The sequence below is a fragment of the Saccopteryx leptura genome, chromosome 2, assembly GCF_036850995.1.
Source record: "Saccopteryx leptura isolate mSacLep1 chromosome 2, mSacLep1_pri_phased_curated, whole genome shotgun sequence".
Classification (NCBI taxonomy): domain Eukaryota; kingdom Metazoa; phylum Chordata; class Mammalia; order Chiroptera; family Emballonuridae; genus Saccopteryx; species Saccopteryx leptura.
In genome coordinates, this window is record NC_089504.1 from 158,964,362 (window position 1) to 158,981,799 (window position 17,438).

A 17,438-nucleotide genomic window follows, 5' to 3' on the forward strand; every position below is an offset into this window, starting at 1 on the left:
ACTCCTGCATGCGCCCTGACTGGGATCTATCTGACAACCTCTGTATGGGGCTGATGTTCTGCCTATCTGGGGCCGCTGCTCCGTTGCTCGGCATCTGAACTATTTTAGTGCTTGAGGGGAGGCCATGGAGCTATCCTTAGCACCTGGGTTCAACTTGTACATTCGAGCCATGGCTGCTGCTGGAAGGGAAGAGGGGGAGGGGTGAAGAAGCAGATGGTCGCTTCTCCTGTGTGCCCTAGCTGGGGATCAAAGCTGGGACTTCCACACGCCAGGCTGATGCTCTGTTGCTGAGCCAACCAGCCAGGGCCTTTTCATCATTTATTATTACATTATATTTTCTTGTTATTAATATTTATGCACAAAAAGTTTTTAATGGCTGTATAATTAATTGGTATGAATATACCAGGGGTCGGGAACCTGTGGCTCGCGAGCCAGACGTGGCTCTTTTGATGGCTGCATCTGGCTCGCAGACAAATCTTTAATAAAAAAAATAACGTTAAAAATATAAAACATTCCCATGTATTACAATCCATTCATTTCCTACTGCTCATGTTCATGGTTGTGGATGGCTGGAGCCAATCACAGCTGTCCTCCGGGACAACACCAAATTTTTATTGGATAATGCGCAATGTACACGGGTCGTTGTATGGCTCTTACGGAATTACATTTTAAAATATGTGGCATTCGTGGCTCTCTCAGCCAAAAAGGTTCCCGACCCCTGGGATATACCATTCCCTGATTTGGATTTTCCCATATTTGCTACTACTGTAGGTCTATGATGAACATTTTTGTTCAGAGTTTTATTTCTTTCCAGTATATTACTAGAAATGAAGTTACTAGGCCAAAGAATATCACTATCCCTTTTCCCCTTGAATATTTTTATTTTTTTTATTATTATTATTTTTTACAGAGAGAGTCAGAGAGAGGGATAGATAGGGACAGACAGGAACGGAGAGAGATGAGAAGCATCAATCATCAGTTTTTCGTTGCAACACCTTAGTTGTTCATTGATTGCTTTCTCATATGTGCCTTGACCGTGGGCCTTCAGCAGACCGAGTAAACCCTTGCTCAAGCCAGCGACCTTGGGTGAACTTGGCTCAAACCAGATGTGCCCTCGCTCAAGCTGGCGACTTCAGAGTCTCAAACCTGGGTCCTTTGCATTCCAGTCTGACACTCTATCCACTGTGCCACCGCCTGGTCAGACTCCCCTTGAATATTTTTGGTTTAAAAAAATAGCTGGTGTGCAGTGATTTTGAAAGAAATGTGTTTCTTATTACTCAGTTTTGAGAATTTTTCATGCCTTTGAAGACCCTTTCCCTGTGTGTGTGTTTATATTTGTGTAAGTTGTAGAAATATATTGTTATATTGCCTTTGAGAAAGTTCTTGCCAATTTATATACTATTATGAGCTGCAAAATTAGATGTCTTTCATTGTAACCTCCTAGTTAAGTGGTTCCCAACCTTTTTTGGGCCACAGACCGATTTAATGTCAGAAAATATTTTCACGGACCGGCCTTTAGGGTGGGACGGATAAATGTATCACGTGACTGAGACAAGCGTCAAGAGTGAGTCTTAGACGGATGTAACAGAGGGAATCTGGTCATTTTTTAAAAATAAAACATCGTTCAGACTTAAATATAAATAAAACGGAAATAACGTAAGTCTTTTATTCTTTTTCTATGGACCGGTACCAAATGACCCACAGACCGGTTCTGGTCCGCGGCCCTGGCATTGGGGACTACTGTTGTAGTTCACATAAAAGTTTAAAAATGAGTCTGACCAGTGTTGGCGCAGTGGATAGAGCATTAATATGGGACACTGAGGTTGAGGTCACTGGCTTGAGCACGGACTCATCTGGCTTAAGTGCAGGCTCACCAACTTGAACTGAGGATCATCAACATGACCCCATGGTCGCTGGCTTGAGCAAGGGGTCACTGCCTCGGTTGGAGCCACTGGTCAAGGCATGAATGAGAAGCAGTCCGTGAACAACTAAAGTGCTCAACTACCAGTTGATGCTACTCATCTCTCTCCCTTCCTGTCTTTCTCTCTCTCATAAAAATAAAAGAAAGAAAAAAGTGTTTAAGAATGAGTGCTTAAATTAGTTTTAAAATGTCTACTTCGTCTTTCTTGTAATTGTAAATGTATTAGTAACATAAGAGTATGAAAACGAAAATCCAGTTCAGTCTCACCATTGACAATGGTACATTTAATTTTAATCAGAGATATAGTAAAAGTATAGTTTTGTAAACTCTCCCCTCATACTACTTTAAATACCTAGCAATAAATTTTGAACATTTGTCCATGTCAAGTATATGTTTGAGTTTTATTCTCTATTTAGCTTGGTTCCAGGTTTTCCTATATAAACAACTTTTCAGAGTATGAATGTATTTGGGATATGTATTTCTTTAGGAATATTGCTTAGTCAAAGGGGTATATTGTAAGAGATGTGTTTTTGTTTACTCAGACTCTTACACAAAAGAATATAAAGTACTCATCAGAAAAACTAAACAGATACACCTGCTGTTCTTGGTGTTTGTGAATTAGGTCTTTTTTTTTTTACGAGAGAGAGAGAGAGAGAGAGAGACACGGGGGTAGACAGGAAGGGAGAAAGATGAGAAGCATCAACTCCTGGTTATGGCACTTAAGTTGTTCGTTGATTGCTTTCTCATATGTGCCTTGATGAGGGGCGGAGTTCTAGCTGAGTCAGTGACCCTGTGCTCAAGCTGGTGAGCCTGCACTCAAACTGGCGACCTCTGGGATTCAAACCTGGGTCCTCATCATCTCAGGTCGACATACTATCTACTGCGCCACTGCATGGTCAGGTGTGAATTAGTTCCTGTATTTATTATTATTTTTTTTGTATTTTTCTGAAGCTGGAAATGGGGAGAGACAGTCAGACTCCCGCATGCGCCCGACCGGGATCCACCCGGCACGCCCACCAGGGGGCGATGCTCTGCCCCTCGGGGGCATCGCTCTTTTGCGACCAGAGCCTCTCTAGCGCCTGGGGCAGAGGCCAAGGAGCCATCCCCAGCACCCAGGCCATCTTTGCTCCAATGGAGCCTTGGCTGCGGGAGGGGAAGAGAGAGACAGAGAGGAAGGAGGGGGGGGGGTGGAGAAGCAAATGGGCGCTTCTCCTATGTGCCCTGACCGGGAATTGAACCCGGGTCCCCCGCACGCCAGGCCGACGCTCTACCACTGAGCCAACCAGCCAGGGCCAGTTCCTGTATTTTTATGTGCTTTTTTATTTGTGATAGAGAGTTATAAAATCTTGACTGTGTGCTGGCTCTTGGACTGATTAAACTACTATCCCATGATGTCCCTTGTGTAAAATGAAAGGGTTTGATGAAATGATTAGGTCCAGTCTTTTCTTAAAAGTCTTGTAGGTGAAAATTTGAAAGTAGATGAAATGTAAGAGCTGAAGTATAGTTAAGGGGAGCCAGTGCCAGTACATTATTTACACCGGGCCTAAAACTGAAAATTATAGCACCATATTTTCAATAATAGAAGCCCTTAAGTTTAAATAGATTCCTTTAAGTATATATGCAAATGATAAGCCTAGAAAGTTGAAAAATAAGGAGCCAGCCAGTATTTGTGTTGCAAAAGCTATTCTTTCTAGCATATGCTCAAATACTGTTTTTTGATTGAAAGCCTGCCAGAGAGTAGAACTGCCAGTTCTTACAGTGATTTAATTTTTTTATCTTCATGAGTATTGCTACTTATTTATTAAAACTGTTCATTTACCCTGGAGATAATAGGATAACAGGATTCCAGAATGCACTGTGTTTATATTCTTTGTATATCTCTATAATTTTGGTGGTGGTGGGGATTGTGGAGTAAATTTTGAATAGCAACATGTGTAGCTTGTTGAAACCATTAAGTTGTGGACTGGATCAGAACTAGGAGATCACCTTCTTGAAGTTTTTGTGGTAAAGAAGTTTCCCTGAGCTCTGGATATATTTGTACTTACTATGGAAGGAAAGTAATGGTTTCTAATATGGAAGGGCTGCTTTTATGTCAGGAAGTTTAAGATTTAGAAGAAACTGGAAAGAAAAAGATATTATGAGATTAGAAGTGGTAGCCTTATAATCTCAATATAACTTCTAATAAAAGTTTCATAATGAACAAAGGTTATGGTTTTGGTAGTGTAGTGAAAAGTCTGTGGAGCTGTAGCTATGCAGCAAGCTGGAGGCTGCAGCTAGTACTAAAGCAGCTCACTATTAAAAGAGGACAGATGAATAACTGCACTCCAGTGGTAATGCAATGTACCTTCACAGCAAAGCTGTGCTGTGCTGAAACTGTTGGCAGTGGAAGAATAATATATTGCATTGATTACTATATGTTGGCTTACTGTCATTTCTGTGAAACACTAATTTATTTGTTGTTATGTGTATATTCAGAGGGTATGGAACTGAATGTATATATGGAAAAGCTGTTCTTAAAAAAGATGTCTTGAATATAATCATATATAAAATTTAACAATCTTGTATTATATTTGTTGAAGATTCTGGTTGATCAAGATTTTATTATACTTATATGTTGATGTTTGTGTTCCCTGCTTAAAGTAATATTTGGCAAATTCTTCCTGTTTAATAACTAAAGGCTAATATTTTTTAGTGTTTTCTATATGCTAGTCACTATGATTTCTTACGTGTATTATCTCATTTAATGTTAGCATTCCTATGATGTTGGTACCATTATCAGTTTAGAGAAGAGTTTGGTACAGAGTTTAAGTAACTTCCAGGTCTAGTAAGTGATAGAGCCTGAATGGCAACCAGCCTTTCTTACCCCAATACTTATATTACTTATTTCTGTGCTGTGCTTCTGCCTTATTAATGTTTTACACTTGTACAGAATAGTAAGGTAAAAAACTGTTTCTCTGATAAAAAATTTCAGTGTGTGAAAATACATTTCATTACTCTTTCTTATATATTTTGTTTTTAAGATTCTTGGATTTCCCAGTCAGCATCATTTCCACGTAATCAGAAACAGCCAGGGGTGGATTCTTTATCACCAGTGGCCTCGCTTCCTAAACAGATTTTCCAGCCTTCAGCCCAACAGCAACCCACTAAACCAGTTAAAGTCACTTGTGCAAACTGCAAAAAACCTTTACAGAAGGGACAGACAGCTTATCAACGAAAAGGATCAGCTCATCTCTTTTGTTCTACCACCTGCCTTTCCTCCTTCTCTCACAAGCCTGCTCCAAAGAAACTCTGTGTTATGTGTAAAAAGTAAGATTTACTTTTCGACATAATTCCATTTGTTTGAATACTGGTGGTATAAAATTTAGGAGAACTTGTTAGTCTTAGAGACGTATTACTGTGTTATAAAAATTCGTAAGCAAGTTGAATCTTAAAGGCAAACTGAAATTTATAGTGGTTTTGGAGCGTTCTCTATCAAACCCAGTTGGCTTATGATTAAAAGGCTTTCTTTCTATTTTGATAGACATTGGGGTTGACCTTGTTAATTGATTTTGTCTGTAATCTTCATCAGACTTCTTAAATTTGTAAAAATACATACGTAAATTATTACGTAAAATTTTTAAGCGGTTTATATACTGCTTAAAAAAATTAAGAGCTATGTTATTGCCTCATATTCATTTTTGAAATATTCCCTAATTTTTATGAGCAGTATATATGAATAGTTCTGTATAGGTCAAGTTTTTTTTTTTGTTTTTTTTTTTAAAGAACAGTTTTATTTTTTTTTTTAAGTATTCAATTTTCAGGAGAGAGAGAGAGAGAGAGAGAGAGAGAGAGAGAGAAGGGAAGAGGGAGGGTCAGGAAGCATCAACTCCCACATGTGCCTTGACCAGGCAAGCCCAGGGTTTCGAACCGGCAACCTCGGTGTTCCAGTTGGACGCTTTATTCCTCTGCGCCACCACAGGTCAGGCTGTATAGGTCAAGTTTTACACTGTCTTCATATTGATTTTTTTTTTTTTTTTTACAGAGAGAGAGAGTCAGAGAGAGGGATAGACAGGGACAGACAGACAGGAATGGAGAGATGAGAAGCATCAATCATTAGTTTTTCATTGTGCGTTGCAACACCTTAGTTGTTCATTGATTGCTTTCTCATATGTGCCTTGACCGCGGGCCTTCAGCAGACCGAGTAACCCCTTGCTGGAGCCAGCGACCTTGAGCTCAAGCTGGTGAGCTTTTTGCTCAAACCAGATGAGCCCGCGCTCAAGCTGGTGACCTCGGGGTCTCAAACCTGGGTCTTCCGCATCCCAGTCCGACGCTCTGTCCACTGCACCACCGTCTGGTTAGGCTCATATTAAGATCTTAAAATTGGCAAGTCTTTGGATTTTATGTATGTTTTGAACATTATGTCATTAGAATAGTCACTGTTTCAAGACTCAGATATCAGGTTTTTGACAGTCTTGGAGAGACAGGATACTCTTTCCTGCCAAATTTTAGGTTTGGCTTCACTGTTTAAAAATAAATGGTATATGACCTCACTGGTGGTTGCACAATGGCTAGAGCATCAACCTGGGGTGTTGAGGTCCCAGGTTTGAAACCCAGAAGTCACTGATTTGAGCGTGGGCTCAATTGAACATGGGCTCTCCAGCTTGAGCTCAGTGTCCCTGTCTTGAGCATGCCATCATGGACATGATCCTGTGGTCACTGGTTTGAAACCCAAGGTTGCTGGCTTGAGTAAGGGGTCACTGGCTTGGTTGGAGCCCCCCTTTGTCAAGGCATTTATGAGAAGTAATCAATAAAGTGCTGCAACAAGTTAATGCTTTTCATCTCTCCCTTCCTGTCTGTATCTCTCTCTTGCTAAAAAAAATAAAGTAAGTGGGATAGTCTATATTATACGAAAGTCAAACCAGATGTATTTTCTTGTACCATTTTTGGAGCAGTCCAAATTTGTGAAGATATTTTTCATCTTAGAACTTTGGAAAAGTCTTAGTGCTCTGTATGAGTTTAATAAAGTCAAATATTGGAACAATTATTATACACCGTTTAGGTTGCTTTACGAACTAGAGAAATGATCCCTGAAAGTATAGTCTAGGTTGCTTTACAGTAGTAGGCTTACATACTACAGTATAGAATCTTGAAATTGAGAATTAAAGGAAAACCTCAAAAGTTGTCAGTCCTGTCATTTTCTAACTTTTTTTTAGAGACAGAGTCAGAGAGGGATAGATAGGGACAGACAGGAACAGACAGAAGAACGGAGAGATGAGAAGCATCAGTCATCAGTTTTTCGTTGGGACACCTTAGTTGTTTATTGATTGCTTTTTCTATGTGCTTTGACCGTGGGCCTTCGGCAGACTGAGTAACCCCTTGCTCGAGCCAGCGACCTTGGGTCCAAGGTGGTGAGCTTTTTACTCAAGCCAGATGAGCCCGCGGTCAAGCTGGCGACCTCGGGGTCTCGAACCTTGGTCCTCCGCATCCCAGTCCAACGCTCTATCCACTGGGCCACCGCCTGGTCAGGCAATTTTCTAACATTTCTAATTGCGGTTAGATAGCTGTTTAGAATGGCAAGTGAGGTTATTTTTGTCATGTTCCCATGACCTAAACATTTTATGCTTTCTATGTATGCAAGGGAAGGGAATTGAAGAGGTATTATAAATTTATACCTCAGTAAATTAGGTCTTGACATTAAACTCTCTATAAATAATAACCATTTTGTTCTCTGAAGTGTTGCCAATAGCTGAAAGCCTTGTTAAAGAGTTTCAGGTTAAATTAGGTAGTGGCAAGGATTTAAGAGTATAAAATAGATTTGCTTTTATAGAAATTAAAAATGTCTGTTATTACTCTTATAGTTTATTTTTAATTATTTATTTTTTGACAGAGACAGAGACAGATAGGGCCAGACAGACAGGAAGGTAGAGAGATGAGAAACATCATTTCTTTGTTGTGGCACCTTAATTGTTCGACTGCTTTCTCATATGTGCTTTGATGGGTGGGGGTGGAGGGGAGACGCTACAGCAGAGTGAGTGACCCCTTGCTCAAATCAGTGACCTTGGGCTTCAAGCCAGCGACCTTTGGGCTCAAGCCAGTAACCCTTCGCTAAAGCTGGTGAGCCTGTGCTCAAGCCAGATGAACTGCTCAAGCAGGCGACCTCGGGGGTTTTGAACCTGGGTCCTCTGCATCCCAGTTCAACTCGATCTGCTGTGCTACCGCCTGATCAGGCTGATTAGTTTTTAAAATAGAATTTTACTTTAAATTGTTCCTCTTATTTTCAGAGATATAACTACAATGAAAGGAACCATTGTGGCTCAAGTGGACTCAAGTGAGTCCTTTCAGGAATTCTGTAGTACGTCCTGTCTATCTCTCTATGAAGATAAACAGAATCCTACTAAAGGAGCTCTAAATAAATCAAGGTGTACAATTTGTGGTAAACTAACAGAGGTTTGTATTTTTGTGCTTTATCATTTAGTTATAACTAATGGAAATATTTTTAACTTATCTTACATTACTGTGTATTTCTTTAATAAAAGTGAGGATATATTAAATGATCTACTAAATATCCTGTTACGTAATTCCATTCTCCTAAGTTGAGAATGAATTAGGGAAATAATTATCTTTTCTCCCCTTCTCTCCCCTATTTTTTTCTTTTTTCTCTTTTCTTTGCCTTACCTTTTCCCTTTCCCTTTGCCCTTCCTTTTCCTTTTTCTTTGTTTATTAAGTGAGAGGCAGGGAGGCAGAGACAAACTCCTGCATGTGCCAGGAACGGGATTCACCTGGCAAGTAATGCTCTGCCCATCTTGGGCTGTTGTTCAGTGGCTTGGCAACCAAGCTATTTTAGTGCCTGAGGCAAGGCCATGGAGCCATTCTCAGCACCAGGGGCCAACTTGCTTGATCCAGTTGAGCCATGGCTGTTGGAGGAAAAGGGAGAGAGAGAGAGAGAGGAGAGAAGGGGGAGGGGTGGAGAAGCAGATGGTTGCTTCTCCTGTATGCCCTGACTGGGAATCAAACCCAGGACTTCCACAAACCGGGCCGATACTTTATTGCTGATCCAACCTGCCAGGGCCTTAATTTTTTTATTTATTGATTTTAGTGAGAGAGGAAGGGGCAGGAACATGGGTCTGTTCCTGTATGTACTCTGAGTGGGGATTGAACAGGTAACCTCTGCACTTCTGGACGATGCTCTAACCAACCAAGCTACCCGGCAAGGGTGGAAGAATACAACATGAACTGGCTTTTTTCATGAGGTGGGGAGGACTCATAGATAAAACCAGTGTTTAAATCAATAGGCTGATAAATAAGATAACAATCTTGCCTAAGACATAGAACAAATGGAGAGAAATATTTTTGTAACTTTACATTATTAATTTGTATTAAAGTGTTAGTATTTGGTTAAAAAAGAAAAAATAAACCTGCATGTATGTACCTTATTTGAATGATTTATAATGTTGGTTTTCCTCCCTTGTCTAATGTAATATACTTATTTATAGTTCCTGTTGGATTTATCTAAAGATTTTCAGTATCTTTGTTTTAGAAACTATATACTAGTAATTTCCAAACTGGGTTGTTTCCTGTCATTTTTAGGTACCTCTAGAGAAGTTTATAGTTATGTCACTGGTGGTCCTCCCCACAGCATACATGTATTGTGTGTATATGAATATGGTTCAAGGAATAATTATACATACTTTGTCTTTCCTTTTCTCTTTAAATGTTTCTTCTCCAGGAAAATTATTGAGGCATTTTTTTCTATTGGAACACCTTGTTTTTTGGCTACTTGTCATACTCCTTTGGTTTTTAAAATTTTGCTTATTTTTTTTCTTATAGATTCGCCATGAAGTTAGCTTTAAAAATATGACTCATAAGCTGTGTAGTGACCACTGCTTTAATAGATATCGAATGGCCAATGGTCTGATAATGAATTGCTGTGAACAGTGTGGAGAGTACCTGCCCAGCAAAGGTGCTGGAAACAATGTCCTGGTGATTGATGGCCAGCAGAAAAGATTTTGCTGCCAAAGCTGTGTCAGTGAATACAAACAGGTAATTCACGATCTGATCAAAACCGGCATTCTTCTGAATGTATTGTAAATGGCTTTAATCGTTTTCTTCTAAAGTATTTATTAACCAGATTTATCTTGGAATCTCGTTGATTCCATTATTGTCTTCACATCTTGGAAATGACCTGTCTCAAACGAATACTATGCAGATTATTGGATATAAACTTGTGATTTTTACATACAAAGGTAAATGCTATCAGATTCCTTTTTTGAATTTTCTTTGGGTGGTGGAGGGGTTGCAAATATTTTTTTAAATTGTTAAAGCTTAGCTTAGGACTATATTTTTCAGTTTTAAGGTTAATTTCAATATTAAGATCTTTTTTGATTTAGTTTATTTTTGAATTATACTTATGGTTCAAAAGTAACATGTACATAAAAAAAACTGCAAGAAACCAGCTCCCATTTCTGTCTTCCCCTTGGTTCCTATTCCTTCCTTATAGTTATTAGTGTTCAATCTTACTATTTTATGTTTTCTGTTCTTTCTGAAAATTACAGAAATAGATAATGTATTCTTAGTTTCTTTTTTCTATCCAAAAGGCAGCATACTCTATATATACTGTACTGCACCTTCCAATTTTTACTTCAGAGTATATCTTGGAAATTATTTTGTATTAGTATATATAGACTATATTTTACAGAATATAGGCTAGAATATATAGACTATATTCTGTATTAGTATATATAGACTCTTCAATATTAAAAAAATTGAAAATTATTTTCATGAATTTTGTGATCCAGTTAAAAACACCCATTATTAACAATTACATTATTGAAGCTTATATACTGCTCATAAAAATTAGGGGTATTTCAAAATTAATATGAAGTGATAAAAAGCATTTGGGTTGTTTTTTTTTGTTGTTTTTTTTTTTTTGTATTTTTCTTAAGCTAGAAACGGGGAGAGACAGTCAGACAGACTCCCGCATGCGCCCAACCGGGATCCACCTGGCACGCCCACCAGGGGGTGACGCTCTGCCTACCACGGGGCGATGCTCTGCCCCTCCGGGGCGTCGCTCTGTTGCGACCAGAGCCACTCCAGCACCTGGGGCAGAGGCCAAGGAGCCATCCCCAGCGCCCGGGCCATCTTTGCTCCAATGGAGCCTTGGCTGCGGGAGGGGAAGAGAGAGACAGAGAGGAAGGAGAGGGGGAGGGGTGGAGAAGTAAGTGGGCGCTTCTCCTATGTGCCCTGTCCGGGAATTGAACCCGGGACTTCTGCACGCCAGGCCGACGCTCTACCACTGAGCCAACCGGCCAGGGCCTGTTGTTGTTTTTTTTACAGAGACAGAGTCAGAGAGAGGGACAGACAGGGACAGACAGAAAGGAACAAAGAGGTGAGAAGCATCAATCATTACTTTTTTGTTGCGCGTTGCAACACAGTTTTTCACTGATTGCTTTCTTATATGTGCCTTGACCGTGGACCTTCAGACCAAGTAAACCCTTGCTCAAGCCAGCGACCTTGGGTCCAAGCTGGTGAGCTTTTGCTCAAACCAGATTGAGCGCGCGCTCAAGCTGGCAACCTCGGGGTCTCGAACCTGGGTCCTCTGCATCCTAATCTGATGCTCTATCCACTGCGCCACCGCCTGGCCAGGCTGATTTTTTTTTTTTAATTAAACAAGAACATTAGGAAAGCAAACAAGGCACAGAAAGTTCTTCAATTATGTAAATGGATGCAAAACCAACTTTTTTTTTTTGTATATTTCTGAAGTTGGAAACAGGGAGGCAGTCAGACAGACTACCGCATGTGCCCGACCGGGATCCACCCGGTATGCCCACCAGGGGGCGATGCTCTGCCCATCCAGGGCGTCACTCTGTTGCAACCAGAGCCATTCTAGCGCCTGAGGCAGAGGCCACGGAGCCATCCCCAGCGCCCGGACCATCTTTGCTCCAATGGAGCCTTGGCTGCGGGAGGGGAAGAGAGAGACAGAGAGGAAGTAGAGGGGGAGGGGTGGAGAAGCAGATGGGCGCTTCTCCTGTGTGCCCTGGCCAGGAATTGAACCTGGGACTCCTACTCGCCAGTCCGACGCTCTACCACTGAGCCAACCGGCCAGGGCCTAACTTTTATTTTATTGGTGAAAGTACACTATACAAAAGGCTGAAAATACTGGAGCATCTGCACATTTCCTGATCCCCTAATTTTTGTGAGCAGTGTATAAGAAGGGCTCCACAATAGAAATTTATTTATTTACAATTCTGGAGGCTAGAAGTCCACTGGAGGGTAGAAGTTCAAGATAAGGTGTTTTTCTGGGTTGATTTCTGGTGAAGCTACTTTTCCAGGATTGTATATAGCAAAAGTAAATGCCTCCCGAAAGTCCCTATTTCAAATACCATCTTATTGGGGGTTAGGGCTTCAAGATAAGAATTTTGGGGGAGCACAGTTCACGCTATTACATTTTTGAAAACAAAGTAAGTCAGTACTTCCTGATATATTTATTATATTAGTGCTTTTAAGATATTTCTATCTACTGTATTTGTATGAAGGAAATATATACTGTATAATGGTGTGCTTCTGTGCATCTTTTCCCAATTTCATGTTAAGTTTTGTGTTTGTAGCCTGAAATTAGCCATATTTGGAAGATTTTCATGACAAATGCTACAAATTTTGGTGTATTCCCTCACCTTCCAAGAGCTAGTGGTTAACCACATGCAGAATACCACTGTGCTCTATACTAGTTTGTTTAATCACTTTGCTGGTAATGGTATTTGGGTTATTTCCATCAAGTCTTTTGCTATGATAAATAATAGATGGTGAATAACCTGGTAATATATTCTTGACTTTGTGTTTGTGGAGGTGTGGTTTCAAGGTAGATTTTTACAAGCAGGAGTGCTTGGCTAAAAGTAAATGCATGTTAGTTTGTTAGATATTATTAAATTCTCCTATGTTAGAGTTTTACCAGTTTGCATTCTTTTCAGTAATATTGTGGAAGTGCCTGTTTGTCCATTGCCTCTCCAACAGTGAAGATGAACACATTCTTTTTATTAAGAATGATTAGAGATTTTTCATATTTCAGAGCTAAATGTCTTTTCTGTGAATTATTTACATCTTTTACCATTTCTTTGTTTGGTCTTTGATCTTATTTTTTTCTCATTTGAACATTTATTTTAAAGAGCAAAATTTATTGGTAATTTGTTATGAAACAATTATTGACCACCTACTGTGTTTCAGGTACTGTGTTAGTGCCTGGGAATAGTACGATGGAAAGCAAAGTAGACATAGTTTCTGCTTTCACAGGATTTGTACTGGGGAGGCATACTTCATATTCATTAATATAGGGAAGGTTATAGTGGTTATGGAAAGGATCGAACTAATGGTAATCTCCAGGACTAGGTATAGTGTTTACTGTTGATGAAGTTGTTGCTTTTGGTAAGGCTGCTGGCTTTAGTTAGTTGGTCTAGGTTAGAATCCTGGCCTCACCAATCATCATCTGTGTCCTGGGTCTCAACTTTCATCATGTGTAAAGTTGAGATACTAGTAATCTCTGTCTCTTAGTGTTATTTAAAAATCACATCTAAAATCTTGTCTTGATTTTTAGGATCCTACTTCAAAAAAGTGAACACTATCTGTTCTCTATCATCCTGTTTGTGCTCTTGTCTGATTACTTTCTTCTCCCCTTTCTCAAAAATAACCACTAATTGTGACTTCTAACATCATGGTTTGACTTATTTAGAAATTTTATGTAAATGATATTAGCATGTTAATGAGATTCATTTATGTTATGTATAACTGTCATTGGATGCTTATAAACAGTTTTTGTCATGTAGAATTTTAAAATATTGTCAACTTTTTTTTTTGCTGCTTGAGCAATAAGTTTACTATTTTTTCTATAAGAAAAATTTATATAGAAAATAGTAGTTTGGTTTGGTTTATAAGATCTCAGTAGCACATTCCTGAGATCTGAGGAAGCTTGCTTTCTGAGCTACCTGATCTTTCTTCTGGGCAAGAAACATTTTGGAATGATTCCATCTCTTCTTTTTAACTTTTTTCTTAGGCTACTTCTCATAGACTGTGGATCCTTTTGTATAGCAGCCTGAGCTTTCTTACACATCTCCATCATGTCTGGAGTTACGTTGTTCTTTATGTATTGAGAGAATTGTTTCTTATAAGTGTCTTCATCTTCTTTCATTAGGTAAGACATGTAATCTGCAATGTTCTGACACACGGCATGCTTTCAGTGTGCTTCTGCATTGAATTCCTTACTTTCTTAATCATAACCAGGGAATCATTTGGCACTGTGAGGGATAGACAATCCTCCATCCACAGCTCCTTTTAGGGCCCCCAAAACTTTATTTCCAGTAGTAGTTCTGGCAAACCCAGCATCCAAATAGCAGGTGAAGGAACCAGGTTGACCATCAGTGCTTTTCACATTATATTCATCTGTGGTCACTTCCACTTGACTTTCTCTGATATTGTCCTTGCCAAACCTGTTGAGAAGCCTGCGGGTGGCCAGTAGTAGGCTAGCACAGTATGCTGCAACATAATTTGTCAGGCCAGCCTTCACACTATACTTTGGGAGTTCATGGACATAAGCTATACAAACTATCATATCTCCTATATACATATAAGCAGTCTGACAAATGATACCTCTGTTGGTCACACAAAGTATCATCCTGTATTTGGGTGTGTTGTACTTATTTTTACCTTGGATTACCAAGCATTTCTGGGTAATCAGTTTTACCCTCTTGTCATCTTCTAAATTTTACTTGCTATTTCTTGAAGTAGGCTTTATTTTTTCACAACTTTGACAAATCCCATTCTGCCGAACAGAGAACCACATCTACAGCTTGTCACAGACCTGCAGGCCCAGCAGAGTTCCAATAGGGGGAAAAGGTTAAACTTAATAGTTTTCTATTACTGCTTCTGGATTTTGCTTCATTTATTTTTTTCCCACTCAAGCTGTAAAGGAATACTTTTCATGTTGTTTCCGAATGTTTCTAAGGCTTCATTTTAACATCTAAATCTTTAACCCACTTGGAATTTATTCTGGTCTACAGTTGAGTTGTGGGTCAAATATCTGTTTCCAAATGACTGATCTTGAAACTCAGCATCTTTTTGATGTCAAAGTGTCCTTCATAGAATAAGGGATTTCATTTCACTTGTTATAACTTCTTTTTGGCTTTACTTACTCATAGATACTTTATCTTCTGTTACTATTTTAAATGGATCTCTTCCATTATTTTGTATATATGTATACATATGTGTGCATATATATTTTTACTAATTTTAAATAGCTCTACCTAACTGAATCATTTTATTGGTTGATTTCTCAGATTTGTTTTTCATTTAGATTCAATACTATTCTGTATTTGTTTTAGATGTACAGTATAGTAGTTAGACAATCCTGTACTTTACAGAGTGGTGCCCTGGTATTTCAAATACCCACCTGACCCCACATATCATAATTATTATGATACTGACTATTTCCTATGTTATAATTTTACGTCTCTGTGACTATCTGTAGTTAGCAATTCCTATAAAATTTTGTTTTTTAAAACTAAACCATAATATCACCTGCAAATAGAGAAAGTTTAAAATCTTCCTTTCCAGTTCTCATTCATATTATTATTTTGTCATCTGATGGTGTCTCCTAATACAGTAACTCCAATACAATTTTATTTTTTTGTTTATTATTTTTTTCAATACAATTATTTTATTATTTTTAAGTGAAAGGAGGGAAGATAGACTCCTGCCTGTGCCCCAACCAGTATCCACCCACAACAACCCATCAGGGGCTGTAGCTCAAATCAGTCCAGCTGTCCTCAGCACCTCCCCCCCCCCCCATGGTTGAACCAATCTAGCCACTGACTGTGGGAGGGGAAGAGGGAGAGAAGGGAGAGAGGGAGGGGGAGATAAGATGGTGGTTGTTTCTCTTGTGTGCGCTGACCAGGAATCGAGCCTGGGACATCCATACACAAGGCTTGTGCTCTATCTATTGAACCCCCCCCCCCCCCCATGGTTGAACCAATCTAGCCACTGACTGTGGGAGGGGAAGAGGGAGAGAAGGGAGAGAGGGAGGGGGAGATAAGATGGTGGTTGTTTCTCTTGTGTGCGCTGACCAGGAATTGAGCCTGGGACATCCATACACAAGGCTTGTGCTCTATCTATTGAACCAACTGGCTGGGGCCTCTGATGCTATTTTATCAGACTTTTTATTTATTTATTTATTTTTGAAAGAGAGGGGATAGAGAGAAAGTGGGGGAGGAACAGGAAGCATCAACTTGTAGTAGTTTCTTCTTATATGTACCTTTACCAAGGAAGCCTGGGGTTTTGAACTGATGACCTGAGCATTCCAGATCAGCACTTCATACACTGTGCCATGGCAGATCAGGCCAATACAATTTTAAATATTGGAAATAGGAAGTCTTTTTCTTTTTCCAGTGAAAAATATATTGAAAAATATACTCTTTGTTGTTGTTGTTGTTTTTCTATTTTTTTTGTGTGTGACAGAGACAGAGAGAGGGACAGATAGCGTCAGACAGACAGGAAGGGATCAGAAGCGTCAATTCTTCTTTGCGGCACCTTAGTTGTTCATTGATTGCTTTCTCATGTGTGCCTTGACCAGGGGGCTACAGCAGACTGAGTAACCCCTTGCTCAAGCCAGCGACCTTGGGCTCAAGCTGTTGAGCTTTGCTCAAACCAGATGAGCCTGCACTCAAGCTGGCAACCTCAGGTTTTTTAACCTAAGTCTTCCATGTCCCAGTCCAATGCTCTATCCACTACTCCACCACCTGGTCAGGTTATACTCTTAGTTTTCAATCTTTATAAATTTATTGAAATTCTATTTGTGCCCTAACATATGGCCTGTCTTGGAGAATGTTTCATGTGCATTTGAGAAAAATATTTATTCTGTTGTTGGGTGCATACTGTATATATCTGTTTTCTCTAATTGTTTTCCAGTGTTATTCAGATCCTATATTTAATTACTGAGATTATGTATAGATGGTTTGTCCATTATTGGAAGTGGTATATTTATTGTTACTCTACACTTGTCTGTTTTGCTCTTCAGGTGTGTCAGTATTTGTTTAATATATATATTTTGGGACTCTGATATTTGTTCCATATATATATATATATACATACATATATATATTTATAATTATCATATCTTCCTGATGAATTTACCCTTTTACTAATATATGCTATTTTTCTTTTACTCATCAGTTCTTATTTATTTATTTATTTATTTGAGAAGAGGGAAGTTAGAGACAGACTCCTGCATGTGCCCCGTGCCCCAGCTGGGATCTACCCAGCTACCCCCTTCTGGGGCTAATGCTTAAGTCAGCCAAACTATCCTCAGCGCTTGGGGCTGACACTTGAATCAATGGAATCACTGGTTACAAGAGGAGACGAGAGAGAAAAGGGAGAGAGGGAGGGGAAGAGAAGCAGATGGTGGCTTCTTATGTGTGCCCTCACTGGGGATTGAACCCAGGCTGTCTGCAGGCTGGACCAAGGCTCTATTCACTGAGACATCTGGCCAGGACCTCATCAG

General features: G+C 39.5%; 1 protein-coding gene and 1 pseudogene across 6 annotated transcripts in view; one reads left to right on the forward strand and one right to left on the reverse strand.

The window, feature by feature from the left end:
• ZMYM2 (zinc finger MYM-type containing 2) overlaps window positions 1-17,438 on the forward strand; it is a 153,286-nt gene that overhangs the window by 31,920 nt on the left and 103,928 nt on the right. For all 6 annotated transcript variants that reach the window (XM_066369129.1, XM_066369131.1, XM_066369130.1 and 3 more), the window contains 3 exons: window positions 4,942-5,227; window positions 8,182-8,347; window positions 9,728-9,940. In XM_066369129.1, coding sequence (XP_066225226.1) covers window positions 4,942-5,227; window positions 8,182-8,347; window positions 9,728-9,940 — 665 coding nt within the window. The remainder of the gene's footprint in view (window positions 1-4,941; window positions 5,228-8,181; window positions 8,348-9,727; window positions 9,941-17,438) is intronic.
• Window positions 13,816-14,704, reverse strand: LOC136393922 (large ribosomal subunit protein uL18-like; annotated as a pseudogene).